Source organism: Antechinus flavipes, chromosome 1 (genome assembly GCF_016432865.1).
Source record: "Antechinus flavipes isolate AdamAnt ecotype Samford, QLD, Australia chromosome 1, AdamAnt_v2, whole genome shotgun sequence".
Taxonomy (NCBI): domain Eukaryota; kingdom Metazoa; phylum Chordata; class Mammalia; order Dasyuromorphia; family Dasyuridae; genus Antechinus; species Antechinus flavipes.
In genome coordinates this window covers 585,910,323-585,933,102 of record NC_067398.1, presented here as the reverse complement: position 1 = coordinate 585,933,102, position 22,780 = coordinate 585,910,323, and the positions used below count along the sequence as shown (strand labels likewise).

Here is a 22,780-nt window from a genome sequence, read left to right as displayed (position 1 = left end):
GAATGGCTGGATGTGTTCACAATTCCACCAACAATGTATCAGTGTCCCTGTTTTCCCACATCCCCTCCAACATTCCACATTATCTTTCCCTGTCACTCTAGCCAATCTGACAGGTGTGTAGTGGTATCTCAGAGTTGTCTTAATTTGCATTTCTCTGATTAATAATGATTTGGAGCATATTTTCATATGGCTAGAAATAGTTTCAATTTCTTCGTCTGAGAATTGTCTGTTCATATCCTTTGACCATTTATCAATTGGAGAATGGTTTGATTTCTTATAAATTAGAATCAATTCTCTATATATTTTGGAAATGAGGCCTTTATCAGAACCTTTGACTGTAAAAATGTTTTCCCAGTTTATTGTTTCCCTTCTAATCTTGTCTGCATTTGTTTTGTTTGTACAAAAACTTTTCAATTTGATATAATCAAAATTTTCTATTTTGTGGTCAATAGTGATCTTTAGTTCTTCTTTGGTCATAAATTCCTCCCTCTTCCATAGGTCTGAGAGGCAAACTATCCTATGCTCTTCCAATTTATTTATAATCTCATTCTTTATGTCTAGGTCATGAATCCATTTTGACCTTATCTTGGTGTACGGTGTTAAGTGTGGGCCAATGCCTAGTTTCTTGGCAAAATTTTTAAAACAAAGCACTAATTAAATGGCATTTGTAATTACTGTTACTCTCATTTGATGCAGTTTTTGGAGCTGGCCCAGCAAGTGCAGCACTATGGATACATGCAGCTAGATACCTGTACCTGTGATTACCCAGAACCTGGTTGTGTGGTTACTGTGTCAGTAGGCAACAATGAGATCAGCTGCTACATAAAATTGCCAGACAATCAGACGCAAGAGGTTAACTTCAAGATGAGCCGGATAAAATCCTGGCAGGTTACCTTCCTTGTAAGTATCTTCCAGGTACCTTGGTGCAGTGGATGGAGCACAGACCTTGAAGTCAGGAAGGCCTGAGTTCAATTTAGGCTTTAGACTCATACTAGTTGTATGACCCTAGTCAAGTCCCTTAACTCTGAATGGCCTCAAAAAGCAAACAAACAAATCCAGCTAAATGGAAGTTTGCTATTTGTGATTTAAAATTCACTGCCCTGCCCCCATTTCCCAATAGTGAGAGAGCAGAATAGGAAATATGGCATTTAGGGGATACATCACGATTTAAGGCCATTAAGGGACTTTAGAACTCCCTATTTTACAGATGTGTAAACAGGGGCCTACAAGGACTTATCCAAAGTCATACAGATAATAAAATGTTAAAGCCAGGATTTGAATCCCTGTGTTCTAACTCAAAATCCAATGTTCTTTCTACTAGGTCCTACTGCCTCCTAGAATTAAAAACTGAAATGGACTTTAGAAATCATGTAACCTAATCCTATTATTTTGTACTTGAGTAAACTGAAGTATAGCTAAATAATAAGCACAGTTGCGATTTTCTCACTTGATCTGATACTTGGCTCAGTGGCTCAGTGAATAGAGCACCTAGTCTGGAGTCAGCAAGAGCTAAGTTCAAATGCAGCCTCAGATGCTTATTACTTCTGTGATCCTAAGTAAGTCAATTAACCTCAATTTTTTCACTATAAAGTGGAGGTGATAAAAGTGGAGGTTATAAAGAGGAGTTATTATGAGAATCAAATGAAATAATAATCATTAAGCACTTTGCACAGTGCCTGGCACATAGTAAGTGCTATATAAATGTTAGCAATTACAGTGATCAGTACAATGATCCAAGATCATTCCAAAGAATCCACATGAAAAATGCTATGCACTTCCAGAAAGAGATATAATAAATTCTGAGTACAGATTGAAGCATACTTTGTTTTTTTTCTACTTTATTCCCCCCCCACTTTTTTTGCAACATGGCTAATATGGAAATATGTTTTACATGACTCAACATATATAGCAGGTATCATATTGTTTGCCTTCTCAGTGTGGGGAGGATGAGGAAGAAAGGGAATTTGAAAACTCAAAATTTAGAAAAAGAATATTAAATTTTAAAGTTAAAAATATTAGCTGTTGTTATCATCATTATTATCCCTCTGCCAGTCATTTGTTTAGGCTAGTGGTCCTCAAAGTATAGTCCAAAGAATTGTTGGGGTCTCTGAAACCCTTTCAGAAGGTCTACAAATTTAAAATCATTTTTTATTTCTAATATAGTAAATAGCTATAAATATAACCCATGTGAACAAAAACTCTGAACAGATCCTCGATAGTTTTTTTAGCAACATGAAGATACCGAGAACAAAAGTTTGAGAAGCACTGGTTTAGGCAGTCAATAAGCATTTACTAAAGGCCTACTATGTGCCAGGTACTAGGATAAGCACTGGGGATATTAAAGGATAAAAAGTCTCTAATAGAGAACAATATGCAAACAGATAAGTATAAACAGAGCATATATACAGGATAAGCTGGAGATAACAGAATGAAGTCATAAGCATTAAGCAGAACTGGAAAAGGCTTCTTATAGAAGGTAGGATTTCAGTTGGAACTTGAAGCAAGTCAGGGAGGCTAGGAGGAGGTTGAGAAGTCTAGGCCTGGAGGACAGCCAGTGACAATAAGCAGAAGTGGGAGATGGAATGTCTTCTTTGAGGAAAGTGAAAGAAGCCACTGGATCAAAGAGCAAAGGAGGAATAAGGTATAAGAAGAAAAATAGGAGGGGCCAGCTTATTGAGTAATGAAAAATTTCCTAGCTATGGGACTAAAATCTGCTCCAAGTGCCCTAGCTGCTAGAGTTCTGGTGGGATCTTCCTGTTGTTGTTGGGTCTTAGCCAATTCTTCATGATCCCATTTTGAGTTTTCTTACCACTGATACCAGAGTGCATTGCCATTTCCTTTTCCAGCTTATTTCACAAATAAGGAAACTGAGGCAAACTTGCCTGGGGACACCTAACTGGTTAGTGTCAGGCTAAATTTGAACTCATAAAGATGAGCCTTCCTGATTCCAAGTCCAGTACTCTATTTACTGTCTATGTAGCTGCCCAAGCATCCTTCTACTGTCTCTCAAAGCAAACAACAGATTCCCCTATTACTCTGAGGGCTGGTGAACCCTCTATCTTGGATTATCTAAGAAATTTCTTCCAGTAACCATTGTCTGCTCTCTTTGAGAGGAAAACTCATTTGATTACATGACTAATGTCTGAAAGAGTGATTCCCCAAGCAAGGTGATGAACAAAGTCATCTTTTTTCTTCCTTAGGGAACTTTGTTCGAGGAAGAAGATGGTCCCCAGCAAACCCTCAACCAGAATCTGGAGCTGAAGTTTCAGTACAATGAAAGCAACAACAGTTGGCAGTGGTTCACCATTTACACCAAACAGGTGAGGATGCAATAGAAGAATGTCATCAAAGTCACTGGCTGAAATGTTACTTGCTTCACCATGGTGAACTAAAGAGGAACAATTAATAGTTTAAACTTAGTGCCTTAAAGTTTTACAAAGAACTCAATAGAATTGTTGGGGAGGTAGATTAGATAAGATCATATTAGTAGAAGAAATTGCTGGTAGACATGATGAAATGGATGCTGGATTTGGAGTCAAGAAATATGGGTTCAAATCTTGGTTCTGCTTATTAATATCTGTTTGACCTTAGGGCTAATCATTTCATTTTTTTAATCTCAGGTTTCCCACTTATAAAATAAGAGAGTTGAGTTATATGATCTCTGAGATCCCTTCCAGATCTAAATCTATACTTCTATAACTTTTATTATGCTCTCATTGCAAGCTAAGAAATCAAGGCACAGAGAAGTCAAGCCAATTGCCCAGTGCCAGAGCTAGGAGCCAAATCAAGCATGCCTTTCAGAATTTGTGCAGGGAACCATAATGAGAGGGTGAAGATTGACCTGTGTCTTTCTGTTTGAGCTGGAAGCAGGATTGTGGTTCTGATGTCAGAACTTTTTAATTCCCTAGAAATAAATGACTTCATTTAAAATTTAATGTTGTTTTCGATTAAGCCACTGGAATCTTAAACATACTATATCAGAGGTTAAATTCAAATTGAATGAACCAGGATCTTGTAAAAGATTTGATTGGGGGTACATACTGTGTTTTGAGCAAAGCTTGAAGAGTGTATGTGTGTTCATAGATTACTTGTAATGGTTGCTGTCTAATTCAGGTTCCTCTCATTATTGTTGATTTGGTGTTGAAAGGAAATGAGACACTTGCAAATTATTCAACAGTTAATAGAAAGATGGTTACTTAATCATAACAAAGAAAAGATATTCAACAAGACAATGAAGCACTCAGCTTGGGTACACATGGCGCCTTGCCTCTATCTGGAAATCCATATGAACAGCAGACCACAGTGTGGTGACTCTCAAGATGCTTGGACATCTGCCCAGTAGGTGACCAAGAAGTTACGTTAATATGATACAAAGACCACCAGGCTGCACCCTCAAAGGAGGCATAGCTTGAGCTGAAGCCCAATAGGCCACTCAGGAAAAACTGTCACTTTTCAGTAACTTAGGGAGGGAGGAAAGGAAGCTCTAGACCGTATCCCAGTATTTGTAACTGATTTTGGATTTTCAGCTTTTCTTCAGTTGAGATTTTTTTGAGGGGGAGAAGATGATTTTTTCAAGAGATTAAAACCAAAATGTGAACAAAACCCTGAATATACTGCATTCATTTGCAAAACTTCCAGAGAGTTTTCAAATTTTTGAAAGGTTGTCATGTGGAAGAAGGATTGTACTTGTTGCTCTTGGCTCTAGAGGATGAAGTTAGGAGTAAATGAAATAAAAGTAACAGAGAGGTGGAGAGAAGGGAAATTTTTCTAATAATTAATGCTATCCAAAAATTCTTCCACTCATCCAACAAACATTTGTGGAATGGACTCTCTTGGAATTAGTTAATTCCCTATCATTGGAGTTCTTCCAACAGAGACTGGGTGAGCATTTGTCTGGAATGTTGTAGGATGGTGCTAATGCTTCAGATGGCACTCAGGCCAGATAACCTTCGAAGTCTCATCTAATTCCATGATTTTACAAGCAGGCCAAACTGAAATATTTCTTTTAAACCAAACCTTGAATAAATTGTTTTTTTCTAAAAAAGGTGAATCTGATGGAGCTAACACCAAACCTACATGTTTTCTAAAGGACTTGAAAAGAAGATTAAGCAAATCTTTGGATTGATTTCCACTTGGCTTATGCCCCTGGTTTTCATACCTCATCCAGCAGGAATGTCTTTACCTCCCATGGGACCCTAAGCTCTCTTTCCACTGCTAGCACTGGTCATCGGAGTGAGAAGATATATGCAGAAATCCTTCAAAAAGCATGAAATCTAAGCAAATATAGAATGTTTTGTTTGTTTTTTAAACAAAAAAAAAGTGAATGGGATTTACCTAAAAGATGAACTATTCACAGGGAAAATGCATGAGCATCTGTTATGTTCAAATCTGAAGTGCCTTGGAGAGAAACAGAAACTTTGTATTTGTATTTGTATTCCCAGTGTTTAACACTACACCTCAAAAAAACAGAAAGTACTTAATAAATGCTTATTGACTTGACTGAATCTTTGAGTTCATCTAGAACAGCCCAATCATTTTATAGGTGAGAAACCTTAAGGATGCAGAAATCCTTCAAAAAATATAAAATAAATACTAGGCAAAAATGGAAAGTATATTAAAAAAAAAAACAATAACCAAAGGAACAAGTAAGTGAGATTTACTTAAAAGATGAACCACTCTCAGGGAAGACCTAGAAAGAAGAGATTGTTCAGGGTCACAGAACTAATTAGTAACTGAGCTGGAGATCCAATTCAGGCATTCTGATTCCTAGTTTAAGTACTCCTCTCATTAAACTTGTCTACCTTGGGGAGGAGCAGAAACATGGGCGTGTGTACTGTCAGTACAAATGAAGAATTGAGATTTAAATCTTTTGTTAGTCACTGGGAAAAAAAAATCTTGTTTTAATATTTTTCCCTGTAGGCATTTGTAATGACATTCTATGGAGTTAAGAATTTAATGTAGTTAAATTATTGTTATGATAGAATCTTGTGTCTCCAGGGTGCAGATTGAAATATTACATTAAATAGAAAGTGTTGGGCATTGAGGAAGGTGAGGAAATAGAAGATGTTTTCACGTATTATATTCTTGCGAAAATTAAAGGTGATATTTGAAAAGTGAAAAAGGATTGATGTCTAGGTGGTTTAGCCTCAATACCTACAGAGATGTTAGAGATGATTTATTTGCAAAACTGCAAATGACTTTTTAAAGTATCTTTTAGTAAATGCATTTTGGACAATAGTGATCAGGTGGGAGAAAATGCTTTATGGGTAATAAAGGCCTTTTCCTTGTCTGTGAAGCCTATCCCTAATGACAAAGTTATTTTACAGTCTAAGGGGTAGCCCTTGGACAGGGAAGGCAGGTAGGATTGTATTAGAAGGGATAATAGAATATTTGAACTGAACCACTTTCTACCTATCTCTGTTTCCTAAAACTGAAAGATTTAGAGGATCCAAAAACAATTTTCCTGTTTCTCTACAATTCCTTTCCTATTTTCTCTTTCTCTGTCACTAGAAATAGTCCATAATAATTTAGGCCAAAAGTTATAGACAAACAGCAGAGTATACTTGTATACACTGTACAAGGACAGGGGTGTTGGAGTAATACTGAAGAGAACTGGGATGATGGGAGTGAATAGGCAGAATGAAGATATCCCAGTGTTTTGGAATAATACATAGGACTAGTGCTTATCTATAGCAAGAAAAAGAAGTAGACTCCTCATGTAGTCAGAAAAAATGGATGGATAGTCTATGTGCTCTATTAGTACCCATGTAAATTCACATTTGAGGAAAACCCAAGACAGGGAATGGATTACTGTAGAGGATTTATAGAAGGAAATGGACAGAACCTATATATTTATGTGACTTGTAAGAGAATAGTATTTCTGGGTTAGTTATAAAATGTAAGCCCTAGAAGGGAATTAAAAAGCCATTTAATCTAAGCCTTTTATATTATATTATGTGATATATATTATATATCATATATTATATATTATATGATATATGAGGAAATTGGGGCTCAAAAGTAAAATGATTTACATAAGGTTTTGTTTGGTAGTGGTGGTGATTGAATAGTAGATGGTATGAGGAAAAATTATGGACACTGATACTATGGATATTTATTGAAGAACTAAGAAAAGAAGAAAACAAAAACTGAAAAATAAATTCCAGTTGAATAAAATTAATACCAATATATTAATATGAAGCATAACAGATTGTCAATACCTAATTATGATGCAATACAATAAGTGTTATGTATATTGTTAAATAGGAGTTGAATTAACTTCAAGAGAAGTTTGATTCAATTACAACAGCAAACTGGAATTTTTTTTATGGTTGCCAGTTCTCACAGCACACTCATTTACATTGCTGTAGCTTAAAAAATAAGAAACATTCTTAATTAGAGAGCAGGGAAATAGGGAGATTTTTAAAAAAGGTCTCAACAATATAAGTTTGGCTGTCTTTAGGGTCTTTTGTTGGATTTTTTGATCTATATATGTATTTGTAGTTAAGCAAATGTTGGCATGTTTTATGTTAAATCAAAATGTTCTAGAAATTTTAAGAAACAAAAATCTCTTCTGGGAAAAATAAAATTCAAATTGAGACCAACATCTGTATTGTGGTTCAGAGAAAGGGGCAGAATTGATGGTTTAGTATTTTATTGAGAGAGATTTTATTTATGGGCTTTTGTAGGCTTTTTTGCTGAGTAGCTGCTTAAAAAAGATGATATCGGAGAAACTGATAAAGCTAGCTGCAGAAAATCCAGAAATGGTAAGTATTTTTCCTCTGGATATTTTTATTTTCATGTGTAATTGGTACTTCCAGGCCAAACTAGAGTTCAAGGATTGAGGAATCTAGCAGTCCAGAAAAATGAGAAAAACCTAAATACACAGGCCATACATACAATGAGATCTTTTCCATCTCTCTTTGAAGCTTGGTAGGTACCATCTGATAGAATGATAAAAAGTCCAAAAAGAACTACCTTTAAAGTTCAAACTATACATTTTCTTTAGTGAAAGGTAGTCACACTTACTTGGCTGATAGTACTTTAGCACCCAGCATTATTATTTAGTTGTGTCTGACTCTGTGACCCTATTTGGAGTTTTCTTGGCAAAGATACTAAACTGGTTCACTATTTCCTTCTCCAGCTCATTTTACATAAAAGAAAACTGAGGCAAACAGGATAAGTGACTTGCTCAATATAATTTTTTAAAAAATCTCAATTAAAGATAGATGATAGATGATAAATTATAATGAAGATAGATACATAGCCTTTCTATAACTCCTGCTACAGGTGCCAAGTGCTTTACAAATGTTATTTCATTTAATCCTTATAAAAACCTTGGAAAATAAGTGCTATTACTCCCATTTTACAGTTCAAGAAACCTAGACAAACAGTAAGCCATAAGTACCTTAGAGGCCCTCATATTTGTAAACTACATAACTCCGAGCAAATCATAACCCCTATTTTTTAAGTACCCTAAAAATGGTATAGTAGGGCCAAAGATTTTTAAGCCCCCAAAGTAGAAATGGAAGTGACTTAGGGTCCTAACTTGAGGAAAACCTCATCCCATAAGTATTCATAGCCACTTCATGTAATTGCTGTGCTAAATCAAAAAATTACTGACTGGATGAAACCTGAATCTTAAAGACTATTCTCTTAATGTAAAATTAAACTTCAACTTCCTGGCACATACCTCTTCTAAAAATTATATTAACTCTTACAAAAAGAGATGATACTCACCTAAGAGTAGATCAGTTTACAAAAATTTCTTATTCCAAGTATTTTGGAATCATTCTGGCATCCTGATAAAAATATAGTTTGATTTTTAAAATTTCTTAATTAAGGCAGATTAAGATGACTGATGTCTGGTTAGCAGTTATGATTAAATTATTTTTGCAGATCTTTAATTTGCAATTATGCTACATTAACTATAAATATGCTACATTAACTATAAGCTTTTTCTCCGGATTTAATTTAATGAACAATAAAAGGATGCACATCTTTAACTTAGCACTGATTTTTTAAAACTGAGATTGTCTACTGTGTTTCTGAAGGAATTGCTCTTTTATTGTTGCTTATTTTCTTTCTTCTAGTATTTCTCTTCCTTGAGGAAAACATTTGAAGTTTTTGGGTTGAGATCATAAAAAATGGGAAGTTACAAATATGTTAGATCAGAAATAGTAAGGTAACTGTGGTAGAAAGAAGCCAATTAAACTAACAAAAGGATCAAGAAAGCTTATTTTAAAAGAATAATAAAAACCAACCTCTCCAGAAGGATGGGAACACTTAGGTTCCAAAAAAAAAAATTTTAAGCCATTAACTGAAGTGGGCCCATTAAAAAGAACAGTACTTTCACCTCTGAATGACTGCTTGGTGCCAGAAATACTTCTATACTAAATTTCTAGAATGGAGATGTTAATAATGAATTTAATTTATTTCTTTAAGAACTCTGGCTATGAGAGCCAATGAGGTTACTGCATTCCTTAAATTCACATGTAAAATGAAAGAATTTATAGAGTTTTATGATTAATTGAAAAGTCACCAGTTTTTGTATTGGAGCATAGGAAAAATGCATACAGTAAGAACTTAATTAACATTTATTGAGTTGAATTAAATTTTTGTCTAGTTTGGATTATGTGGAGTATAGGAGACATTATGGGTGGCTCAGTGCTAGAGCACAATATTTGGAAATCAGAGGAACTGCACAAAGTACTTAACCTCAGTTTCCGCATATGTAAAATGAGGCAATTGAATTAGTTGATTTCTAAAGTTTCTTCAGACTTTAGCTCTCTAGTCCTAGGAAGGGGTGTGTGTGTGTATGTGTGTGTGTGTGTGTGTGTGTGTGTGTGTGTGTGTTCAGGTTTCTTGGCATAGTAATACAGTATTCATAGTAAACCAGGATTCAAATCCCACTTAACTGTCAACCGTTGTTAAGTAACTTAACCACTCTGAGGTTATTTTTTATTGAAATGATAATATTCAGAACCAGCTGCTCATAAGCTAAACAAACATGAGGCTAAAATGACAAAATGTATGTAAAGTATGTTGCAAGCCTTCAACTTCTACACTACACATATGTATGTGCACATGTATGTGTATATTATTTCTTATATATACATGCACATTTATCAGTAATTGCTTTGTTTTATCCTAGTTACAAACATTTAATCTATGGAAGTCTCCATTTTCTAAAGTCCTTCATTTAGTTTCTCTAACCTATGAAAGATAAGACAAAGTTACAATCTCTTAAAAAGTGTTTTTCAAGGTTTTTGATTGTAGTTTTTCTGCATAGGAATGGAGCCCTATCTGTAAGTACTTGGATAGCATAAGAGGCCTGGCAGGGACAAAGCAGATGATCCATTGGACATTCTTCTGTCATTACTGATATTTCTAAACACCCCCCTATCCATTCTTTCTTCCAAATAAAATCTTTTAATTACTTTAATGGAATTCTAGGACTTTATCACAGACCAGAATTGGAGGGATCACAGAGTCTGGTAGAATTTAAAGTAATCTATGGATTGATATGGTTGCCTCTGGCTATATAGCCATAACACTTGCTTGTATCTATGGGGAAAAAGAACAAAAATTGGAATTTAATTTGAATCAAATCATTAAGCAAAGATATTAGTCTTTTCATCATCCTCCCTCCAGGAATTGATCTCTACCAAGCAGAGTCAGTCAGTAAACATTAATTAAAACCCCTATATGTGCTGCTCACTGTTCTAAAGTGCTGAGGATGCAAATGAGAAAAAAGAAAAACAGTATTTGTCCTTAAGGAGCTTACAACCAAAAGAAGAAAGGTAATATGGTTTAGTGGTACAATGGATAGAGTGCCAGGCTTAAAGTCAGTAAGGCCTGATTAAATTGGTCTCAGACACTAACTGTGTGACTCTGGACAAGTCACTTAACCTTGTATGCCTCAATTTCCTTATCTGTCAAATGAATTGGAGAAGGAAATGGCAAGATCACTCTAGCATCTTTGCCAATTTGACTGAATACAAATGAAAAACAACACACAAAAGGAGGCTGAAAAGCAGAGAGAAGAGGAGGCATGGTGGAAAAGTCACAAAAGTCTTAAAATATTCAGCCAGTTGAGGAATGAGACATTCTGAGCTGAGCTCCCCCGCTTAAGTGATGCTTTTGGAGTATATATCTCCATTCTCCAATCAGAGGGACCTATGTGGTAGTGATGACGTGGAGTAATAGGACTAATGGGATCCTGCTGATGAAGTTTTCTTAATAATGAGCTTCCATAGGACATAGTGGAGAAGTCAGAGAGGAAATGATTAGAATCTAGAGCAATGATTTACACAAAACAGCCACTTTTTAATAAAATCATTTATTTATTTTGCAAACACTTATCTTTTTCTTCCTCTTCTCCCTCCCCTCTCCAGTTGAACAGTAAATAAGAAAGAAAAAGAAATCCTCATGACAAACTTGCATAGTCCAGAAAAACAAACCACTTCCAAAAATAAGTATCTCATTTTGAGTTTTAAGTATATTACCTCTCTGTCAGGAAGTAGGCAGCATCCTTCATCACCAGGAATCATGATTTATTGTCGTATTGATCAGATTTTTGAAGTCTTTCCAAGTTGTTTTTTTGGTAATATTATCCTAGTTCTGTTACTTTGCAAAAGTTTATAATAGCCTTCCCAGTGACTATTTGGTCATTTCTTACGTCACAATACATTATAACTACATAATGTAATTTGTTTAGCTTCTTCCTGGTAGGTGGAAGATCTTGGATATGAAACTTTTACAAGAAAAACTTCCTGCAACAATGTTTTTCCAGATACCTCTTTCCCATCTATATTATCTTTGCGTACTAACTTTTAAATTTAATCTTATGTAAAGAAAATTGGCCATTTAATCTTCTGTTCCTTCTCTGTCCATCATTTAGTCATGGACTCCTCCTTTATCCATAGTTTGGAAAGGAAATTTCTTCCTTGCTTTTCTAATTTGCTTATTTTGCTACCTTTTATAACTAAACTATGTATCTATTTGAAGTTTAACCTGGTATATATCATGAGATGTTGGCCTGTACCTAATTTCTTTTTTTTCCCCATAATTATAACTTTTTATTGATAGAACCCATGCCAGGGTAATTTTTTTACAACATTATCCCTTACATTCACTTCTGTTCCGACTTTTCCCCTCCCTTCCTTCATCCCCTCCCCCAGATGGCAGGCAGTCTTATACATTATATATGTCACAGTATATCCTAGATACAATATATGTGTGCAGAACCGAACAGTTCTAATGTTGCACAGGAAGAATTGGATTCAAAAGGTAAAAATAACCCAGGAAGAAAAACAAAAATGCAAACAGTTTACACTCATTTCCCAGTGTTCCTTCTCTGGGTAGCTGCTTCTGTCTATCATTGATCAAATGAAACTGAGTTAGATCTTCTCTTTGTCGAGGAAATCCACTTCCATCAGAATACATCCTCATACAGTATTGTTGTTGAAGTATATAATGATCTCCTGGTTCTGCTCATTTCACTTAGCATCAGTTCATGTAAGTCTCTCCAATCCTCTCTGAAATTATCTTGCTGATCATTTCTTACAGAACAATAATATTCTTTTTTTTCTTTCTTCTTTCTCAGTTTATTTATTTTTTTATTTTTTATAACTTTTTATTGATAGAACCCATGCCAGGGTAATTTTTTTACAACATTATCTTTTGCATTCACTTCTGATCCGATTTTTCCCCTCCCTCCCTTCACCCCCTCCCCCAGATGGCAAGCAGTCCTTTACATGTGGAATAGGTTACAGTATATCCTAGATACAATACATATTTGCAGAACCGAACAATTTTCTTGTTGCACAGGGAGAATTGGATTCAGAAGGTATAAATAACCTGGGAAGAAAAACAAAAATGCAAGCAGTTTATATTCATTTTCCAGTGTTCTTTCTTTGGGTGTCGCTGCTTCTATCCAACCCTGATCAATTGAAACTAAATTAGCACTCTTTATCGAAGAGATCCACTTCCATCAGAATACATCCTCAAACAGTATCGTTGCTGAGGTATATAATGATCTCCTGGTTCTGCTCATTTCACTTAGCATCAGTTCATGTAAGTCTCGCCAGTCCTCTCTGTATTCATCCCGCTGGTCATTCCTTACAGAACAGTAATATTCCATAACGTTCATATACCACAGTTTACTCAACCATTCTCCAATTGATGGGCATCCTTTCATTTTCCAGCTTTTAGCCACTACAAACAGGGCTGCCACAAACATTTTGGCACATACAGGTCCCTTTCCCTTCTTTAGTATTTCTTTGGGATATAAGCCCAATAGAAACACTGCTGGATCAAAGGGTATGCACAGTTTGATAGCTTTTTGAGCGTAGTTCCAAATTGCTCTCCAGAATGGCTGGATGTGTTCACAATTCCACTAACAATGTATCAGTATCCCTGTTTTCCCACATCCCCTCCAATATTCCGCATTATCTTTCCCTGTTATTCTAGCCAATCTGACAGGTGTGTAGTGGTATCTCAGAGTTGCCTTAATTTGCATTTCTCTGATTAATAATGATTTGGAGCATATTTTCATATATCTATAAATAGTTTCAATTTCTTTGTCTGAGAATTGTCTGTTCATATCCTTTGACCATTTATCAAATGGAGAATGGTTTGATTTCTTATAGATTAGAGTCCATTCTCTATATATTTTGGAAATGAGGCCTTTATCAGAACCTTTGATTGTAAAAATGTTTTCCCAGTTTATGAACAATAATATTCCATAACATTCATATACCACAATTTACCCAAACATTCTCCAATTGATGGGCATCCATTCATTTTCCAGTTTCTTATCACTACAAACAGGGCTGCCACAAACATTTTGTCACATACAGGTCCCTTTCCCTTCTTTAGTATCTCTTTGGGATATAAGCCCAGTAGAAACACTGCTGGATCAAAGGGTATGCACAGTTTGATAACTTTTTGAGCATAGTTCCAAATTGTTCTCCAGAATGGCTGGATGTGTTCACAATTCCACTAACAATGTATCAGTGTCCCAGTTTTCCCACATCCCCTCCAACATTCCACATTATCTTTCCCTGTCATTCTAGCCAGTCTGACAGGTGTGTAATGTTATCTCAGAGTTGTCTTAATCTGCATTTCTCTGATTAATAGTGACTTGGAGCATTTTTTCATATGGCTAGAAATAGTTTCAGTTCCTTCAACTGAGAATTGTCTGTGCATATCCTTTGACCATTTATCAATTGGAGAATGGCTTGATTTCTTATAAATTAGAGTCAATTCTCTATATATTTTGGAAATGAGGCCTTTATCAGAACCTTTAAGTGTAAAAATGTTTTCCCAGTTTATTGCTTCCCTTCTAATCTTGTCTGTATTAGTTTTATTTGCTGTACCTAATTTCTACAAGACAAATTTCAGTTTTCTTAGAAGTTTTTTTTTTCTTTCAAATATTGAGTTCATATCCTACTAATTGTGGCCTTTAAAAATTTATTTTTAAATTTAATTGTATTCTATCATTCTTGGAACTTTTATAACATTTATACATAATCATTCAACAGATGCCATGTGCAAATCATGGCTGCTAGGCTCATAGAATTTAGTTTATTAGAGGGACTAGTCACACACATAAATGATAATTTTATAAGATAAAGGCTAAATTACAATAAGAGTACAAATTAATATGTGAATAAAGAGGAGAAAGAATTCTTCTAACTGAAAGGAGTAAGAAAGATTTCTTGGGAGAGGATATTTTAATTTGAGGGAATAGCATGTTCAAAAGCATGAAGATGGGAAACCATAGATCATGTGGTCAGAACTTTCACATTGTACTTTGTTTTGTTTTGTTTTTTTAAGAGATGAAGAAAATTGTGTTGCATATAGTGTTTTTTTATTTTTTATTATAGCTTTTTATTGACAAAACATATGCATAGGCAATTTTTCAATATTGACCCTTGCAAAAACTTCTGTTCCAATTTTTCCCCTCTTTCCCTTCCTCCCTCCCCTAGATGGCAGATAGTCCCATACATGTTAAATATGTTAAAGTATATGTTAAATACAATATATGTATACATATTTATCAATTTGTCTTACTACAGAAGAAAAATCAGATTTCCAAAGAAGGTAAAAATAACTTGGGAAGAAAAACAAAAATGCAAGCAAACAATTACAGAAAGAGTATAAATGCTATGTTGTGGTCCACACTCATTTCCCAGTATTCTTTCTCTGGCTGTAGCTGGTTCTGTTCATTACTGACTAATTGGAACTGATTTGGATCTGCTCATTGTTGGAAATAGCCACTTACATCAGAATTGATCCTCATATAGTATTATTGTTGAAGTGTATACACATTGTACTTTGTAACAAATGAGATGACAACTGTAAAGCACTATACAAGCCTTAAAATATTATGTAAATAGTTGTTATTATATTTATTAATGAAAAAAACTTATACTCTCCACTAAGTTATAAATTTTTATTTCCTTCATTGTACCTACTTTGTAGGTAGTAGGTTTTCATTACAATTTTGATGAATATAATTTTAAAAAATGTTTTTAATTTATTTTTTATTCTGAGTTTTAATACTCCACCAATATTTCCTTAAAATTGGAATACAAAAAGAAGATTGTATATGAAATTGCGACTCAATTTAATATTTCCTTAAATTTAGAAAACAAAAAGATTGTATATGAAATTGATTCTCAATTTCATATTCCTTATTTTAAAAAAAGTTTTCAATTCTATAAGTTACTTCTAATGTGCCCTGATTCTTTTTCCTATTGTCTAGGAGCTTCTGGCTGACGTTTTGTAGAGTTTTGAGGGTGGAAGAAGTAAAATACTATAATTTATCATTGGATTACTTGATCAATATTCTCTATGTTGTGAATTTCAGGGTTTTGCTGAAATAGATATGTAGAAAGTAGGTGATTTGCCTCCCATTCAGTTTCATCTTGGCTAAAAGTGTTGAAATCAATTTAATAGAACTTAGTTTTCTCCATTTTACCTTGAGGACTATAATTTTAAGATCTCTCTGAATTCAGGAACATTTTTAAAAGCAAGAACCTAAGTACATACAGATATGTACCCCATAAATAAAATAAATCTCCATTAAGTTCAGCTAAAACCTCACTAATTGAGTCAGTGGAAAATAAAGGAAAAAGAAGAAATACAGTATAGTTTAGTTGTTACCTTTAGGTAATGTACTCAAAAGATAAATCTCAATTTATAAAGAGAAGCTAGATGGTGCAGTGGATAAAGCAATAGCCTGGGAATCAGGAAAACTCATCTTTGTGATTTCAAATCTGGCCTCTCAGACACTTAGCTGTGTAATCCTAGGTAAATCACTTATCTCTGTTTGTCTCAGTTTCCTCATATATAAAATGAGCTGGAAAAGGAAATGGCAAATCATTCCAGTGTTTCTGCAAAAACACCTCAAATGGGATCATGAATATCCATTTCAAGAGTATTGGAATTTTAATTAGAAAAAGGAAAAGTAAATATTCCACCTATTCTAAGGCTCAGCCAAGGATTAGATGTAAACACAGCTTGTAGCATTTTCCCTTTAAACTACATTCTTAGGACATTTTTTATTGATTGATTTTTTCCTTCCTTTCAAATACCAACTATGAGCTTTCCCTGCTTAGGTTACATTTCCTACTCTATAGTTTTCTTAGATGTGGACATAATGGTAAGTGTTTAATAGCCAGCTCTCTGGGGGGAAAATACATATGATATACTTTGAAGTTTAATCTACCTTATTAACATTTTCTATATCACTTTGTAAAGTCTAGGCAATCAATAATCAACAAAAACAATAAATCAAGGCCTGATTTTATAGTCTTTGTCCATTTCTGGGGTATAAATACTATTATTAGAAATTTAATTATTGGCTCTCTGGAACCAGGTCTCAGCTGGTTCCAGCACATCCCTGGATATATGTATCTATTTAACCAATGAGGAAGGGGACTGTATTTGTATTTTTGTCCAACATTTAGCACAATTCCTGACCCATAGGTATTTAGTAAATGATTGTTGATTGGTAGATTTCTCAAGGGAAAATAGCTAGTTATAAACTTGAATTCAAATATGCATGTTGATCCACACTAATTTCTTTTAAAAGTTAGTGATTTGGGACATCTAGATGGCACTGTGGATGGCATCTTCTCTTCTTTCCTTTCTTCCTTCCTTCCTTTCTTCCTTCCTTCCTTCCTTCCTTCCTTCCTTCCTTCCTTCCTTCCTTCCTTCCTTCCTTCCTTCCTTCCTTCCTTCCTTCCTTCCTTCTTTTCTTCCTTCCTTCTTTCCCTCCCTTCTTTCTTTTATCTCAAGGATGCAGAATTTAGGAAATCAACCTAACATGGACTTGGATCTTCCTCCAACTATTTTTAGAAAATTTCAAATTAGAGGTACATGTCATATTCAGGTTCCACAGCTACTTGTGGGCTGTGACAACTATTAAACCAATTACTGTAGAAGGGGAAATGTGTCCATTAATCAAATATATTACTTGTGTGCTCTTTTGCTCTGAGAGATACTGATGAATATTTTACTAATCTATTTAGCAGATTGAAGTCCCCCTGGAACAAGGCAAAAGTAAGAAATCCTGCCATCAACAAAGCCAGGTCTGTGAGTGAAATTATGTAACCAATAACTATTAGGATTTGTATTAATCTGCCCTTTTTAATAGCATTCCATCTCCAAAAATACACCACGAAATCTCTTTCACAAAACAAGCTTTCTATTGGTTAGACCATTCTGGAGAGAGAGATACCACAGTATGGAGTTAGAAAATTTTATTACTGCACACATTATAGACAGAAAATGAAGAGGATACCCAATAGTCATTCCATTCAAAAAATCTTTAGGCATTTGGTGTTTCAATCACTTAGCCCCTCATTCTGTCTCTGAAATCTCCTTTTGTGGACTCTGTTCAGCACCTACATGGTTTCTAAGCATATAATACGCACTTTGTAAATGTTTGTTGAATGGACTGATTGAATGAATGACTTACATTGTACAATATAATATTATTACCCTGTGAATACCACTATTGTAGGAAATTCCCAGCATGGGATCCACTAAGTGGCACAATGAATAGAGCACTGGGCTTAGCATCAAAAAGACTCATCTTCCTGAGTTCAAATCTGGACTTAGACCCTTACTAGCTGGGCAAGTCACTTAACCCTGTTTGCCTACTTTCCTCATCTGTAAAATGACTTGCAAAAGGAAATGGCAAATCACCCCTGTATCTCTGCCAAAAAAACCCCAAATGGGATCAGAAATAGTCCTATATGACTGAAATGATTTTAGGAGTTTCTTCCATTCACACAATAAATAAATGAATCCTTGGGAATTGCCTGAAGCAATGAGAGATTAAGTGAGTTGTCCAATTAACAATTGTTAAGAGTTGAGAAATGAATTAAAGTCTTCCAGAGTCATATTGTTGGATCATGGATTTAAAATTGGAAGGGACCTCTGATCATTTAGTTCAATTCCTTCATTTTAGAAATGAAGAAACTGAGGTCCAGAAAGATTCTTGAACAAATGATTTTGCCTAAGGTCACTTAGATAATTAAACATAGGAGATAACATTTGAACTTAGATCTTCTGACCAAAGAGCTAATACACTTCATTCCATGGTGCTTTCAAGCCCAGAAATATTCTACCCAATTCACCACAATGTTCCTGCTTAGATTTGGGAAAGACATTTTGGAGCATGTTAGGTTTGTGCTGCATTTTTTACAGTTAACCTAAAAGCCCATACTATCCCTCTCCAAGGCTGCCCTACTAAGTTCTCCTAAACTCTACTCTGTAAATGGGGGGAAAATAATATTCCAGCAAAATTAATTACTACTTTATTGTCTAGATATAGCTACTTGCTAGAATAAAGAGAATGAATAGTTACAGAATGATAAGCCTTTATACTTTAAGCCCCTTACTATAAAATGTGTTTTGCTTTGTGATTTTTATAAGAGGAACACTTAAAGTGATTATACTGTCCTTCCATTTAGATCAATCTTTTGCTTCTTTCTCAAAGAGTTCCTATTATTTGGGTTTTGTTGATACAATCCATTTGATTGTGTTGATTTGGAGGCATCCATTTTGTCTGGGTTTTTTAAATATTCATCTTTTATTGTTTTCCTCTGACATGTTTTTATAATAAACTTAGTGTGGATTTGGCCCTCCTCCCTATCTTCCATGATCCCATCATCTTCTCTAACCCATAAACACATATTTAGGCAGTATCAAAATAAAATGCATGGATTAGAAAAGGACAAGAGACACCTGGTCCAAATTATAAATGATGGTGACAATTTCTTGAGGGATAACAGACCTAATACAACACATCTGTCTCCATGTGTTTTGAGATAAATATTCCTGCAATAATTCATTAAGAATTCAGATAATTAAAAAAGAGGGACAAATCATGGGATCAGATTTGTGTAAATTAAGTAAGTGTATGGTGTATAATGCTGGTCAGTAACCTTTGTAGACAGGTTGTTAAACTCATATAGTAGGCTAAGTGGTATGTGTGTGGTTGTGTGTATTTGTGCATGCGTGTGTACAAAAGAGTCATGCAAAGGTAAAGAGGGGAACCTATTAGTCTCTACAGGGAATAGAATACCACAGGAGAAGAAGGAGGGCTGGCAATATCTCATTTTTCATAGCCCTTTCACATTCTCTCACCTGACAATATGACACTATTCAAAGCATGAGTAAGGTGCATGGATCCTTGTTTCCATAAAAGTAATTTTTCTTTGCCTCTTATTGTGTTGTTTTGAAATCCAAAAGATTTGCCACAGTTATTGCCTTTTTAGTAAGTTTTTTTCTGACATAAATAATGCATTCAAGTCTTTGTTTGCAGATAAACTATTTTGATTTTCCAACAAGAAAAAGCAAGATTTCAGTCAAGTCAACTGAAGAAGACTGCGTGTTTGAGACTATAAGAGAAGAGGATCTTTGAAGAAAAAGAAAAAAGAAATCCAGCATTTTCTACTTTCTTTCTTTAAAGTAAATCACTTTAAACAGCAGACTGTGAATTAACCAGAAGTTGGCTTCATATCACCAGTGGAAGAAATTTGACCCTTTTGACATTAAGATTAAAGTTTTACTGTTCAAGGTGTGGGTTACAAATCAGTGTAAATAAGAGGATGAGAAAGAAACAGGAGCAAAATTTGTCTAGATTTTAGGGTCAAGCAGGAAACCTGTATTTGGAAATATGTACATTCTACAGTTTTCTCCTACAGCAAGTATGATCTGCCTTTACAAATCCTCTCCTTCAATTGCTGATAATATGGCAATTCATATGGCACAATAAGTGATCAGCTGTAGCTGGCAAAATTATTAATCTTAAGAGGGCCTCTATAGAGTTTAGAATATTACGAACCTGCCTGTACCTTAAGCATGAAGGAAGTGGACCATCTCCCAATTTACTTTTTAGGGATGAAAGAAATACTGGAACTTTAAATGGCAGGGTTATGAATTGGTTGGGGAATGAATAAAAAAAGACTCAAAATGCCATCTCAACACAATTGCTGCTGTGTTGAGGCTTTCTAGCTTGTGTATCTAGGAGTCTGAATACATGATTTATACACAGTGAAGGATTATGATCAGAACCTACTCTTCTTAGGAAATGGGAAACTTGGGAGGGAAGACTGGACTTCACTAATCTACCCATAAAACTGGGGAGTCATGATTTAAGTTATTATTTTGATTAAATGCCTTTTTTTTTTCCTTTGCTTCAATGTCATTCCAAAGCTTACTGACACTGCTCTGGGCCATTCTGAAACAAATCAATGGGCTCTCCTGGCTACCTGTTTCTGTGATATTGTAGTAGTGTTCTTTAGTTCAGACTAGAGATTTAAGAATGCAATAGAAAATTGATCTTTATATTGGAAATGGATGTTTTGAAAATTTGGGGCAACCTCATGTTTTATGTCAGCTTAGAAATCAAATCTCTCATCTTCCCAGTAGGTACCGTACACTACTGGTCCTTTTACTGATCCATTTCTAGTACATTAAAAATAAAGCAAAACAAAATGTAATTACTGATATCATTCCATGGCATGGGGTTAAGACCACAGAAAAGAGAAGAACTAGGTATATGTAGAGAAATTTTGTTTCAGGTTTCCTATGTGCATAAAATATTGCATTGTGCCTTTGGGATTATCTAACTAGTATAATGCTAAAAAGTATGAAATGTATGATGTGGAGTTTTGAAGTTGTATTTGGATATTTTGGATATTTGGATATTTTCTCTTTCTGAAGTATGTTAAAGTTCATAAATAAATGTCTACAGCAACGATTTCCAGTATCTTAAAACAGTAAGTTTACATTTTTGGCTGTAATTTTTACAAAGGTCATGTGTGTTTGTGTGTGCATATGTGTGTGTCTGTGCATGCGTGTGTGCATGTGTACATAGGATATATAAAGTATATATATAGATTATAGTTTATACAAAGGATAATATGATACATACATATATAAATGTATATGTATGCATGTGTGTATGTGTATACACACACACGACCCTCCAATAGTTAAATTAACTATCTTTTTTGAAATAGAAATTTCTCTCATTTTGCCAATTTGGTAATGTCAAGGCAATATTTTTGATCTGTGAATATTAGGGTTTCAAGCTTCATGTAATAGTTAAATCTAAGATACTTTCCAATTTTGAGATTCCATAATTGGGACAAATTGAGACAAATGCTGTACTTTCAATGTGCATTGTACCAAACACTAGGAATAATAAGATCTTTAAGACACAGTCTTCATTCAAAAGACTGACAGTGAAGTTGTTAAGATAGAACAGACAGAACATTCTGAATCCTCTCCCTCCTTCTCTCCCTCCCTCCTTTCCTCTTTTTCTCCCTCCCTCTCTCCTTTCGTTCTTCTCTCCCTCCCTCTCTCTCTCTTTCTCTCTTTGTTTCTCTGTTTCTCTCTGTGTCTCTCTGTTTTTCTGTCTCTCTCTGTCTCTCTCTTTGTCTCTGTTTCTCTGTCTCTGTTTCTGTCTCTCTGTCTCTCTCTGTCTCTTGGTCTCTCAATCTTTCTATCTCTCTCTCTCACACACACACACACACACACACACACACACACACACACACACTAATCCCACAAGATAGCACATGCTAAATATCAAATGAGTGCTAATATAAAGAGTATTACAGGAATTCAGAGGAAAGATCATTCTTGATATTGGGTTGATTAGATAGGGTTCCAAAGAATAAGAGAAAGACTTGTTAAGCCATGAAAAAAAAAAAAAGATTAATTAAATCTTTTAATTTATATAAATAAATTTTATATAATTTAAATAAGAGGAGATGGCAAGAAAAAAAGATCATTAGTTGGGGGAAAACACATTTTTGAAGAAGTAGATAGTCTCAGAAGGTAGTTGGGTGATGTGAGATGAAGAGAATAAAAAAGGGGACTCTGCAAAAGGCTAAATAAGATAGTGAATTAATTGAAGAGGTATAAAAATATTGCCTAGCAATAGTATGAGCCCAGTTGAAATGAGTGCCATGATATATAAATTATGAGATTATATAGCAAAAATTTGTGGGTAGCTAGATGATACAGTGGATAGAGCACTGGGCCTGAAGTCAAGAAAACTCATTTTCCCAAGTTCAAATCTGGCCTCAGACACTTACTAGCTTTGTGACTCTAGACAAGTCATTTAATCAAATGAGCTGGAGAAGGAAATGGAAAACCAGTTTAGTATTTTTAAAAAACTCCACATAGAGTCATAAAATGTGAAAATATTTTTTTCCCCTGCCCAATTAAAAAAACTCTCCAAAGC

General features: G+C 34.7%; 1 protein-coding gene across 2 annotated transcripts in view; it reads left to right on the top strand.

Annotated features, from left to right (window-relative positions):
* Positions 1–21,295, top strand: part of SNX31 (sorting nexin 31) — a 76,960-nt gene extending 55,665 nt beyond the window's left edge. The window contains exons 10-14 of one of the 2 annotated variants that reach the window (XM_051970933.1): positions 697–900; positions 3,201–3,320; positions 7,689–7,766; positions 17,547–17,603; positions 19,847–21,295. In XM_051970933.1, the coding sequence (XP_051826893.1) occupies positions 697–900; positions 3,201–3,320; positions 7,689–7,766; positions 17,547–17,603; positions 19,847–19,945 (558 nt within the window). In that variant the 3' untranslated portion in view covers positions 19,946–21,295. Of the gene's footprint in view, positions 1–696; positions 901–3,200; positions 3,321–7,688; positions 7,767–17,543; positions 17,604–19,846 lie in introns of both variants that reach the window. The other variant, XM_051970931.1, reaches the window with a different exon arrangement.
* The last annotated feature ends 1,485 nt before the right edge of the window (positions 21,296–22,780 follow it).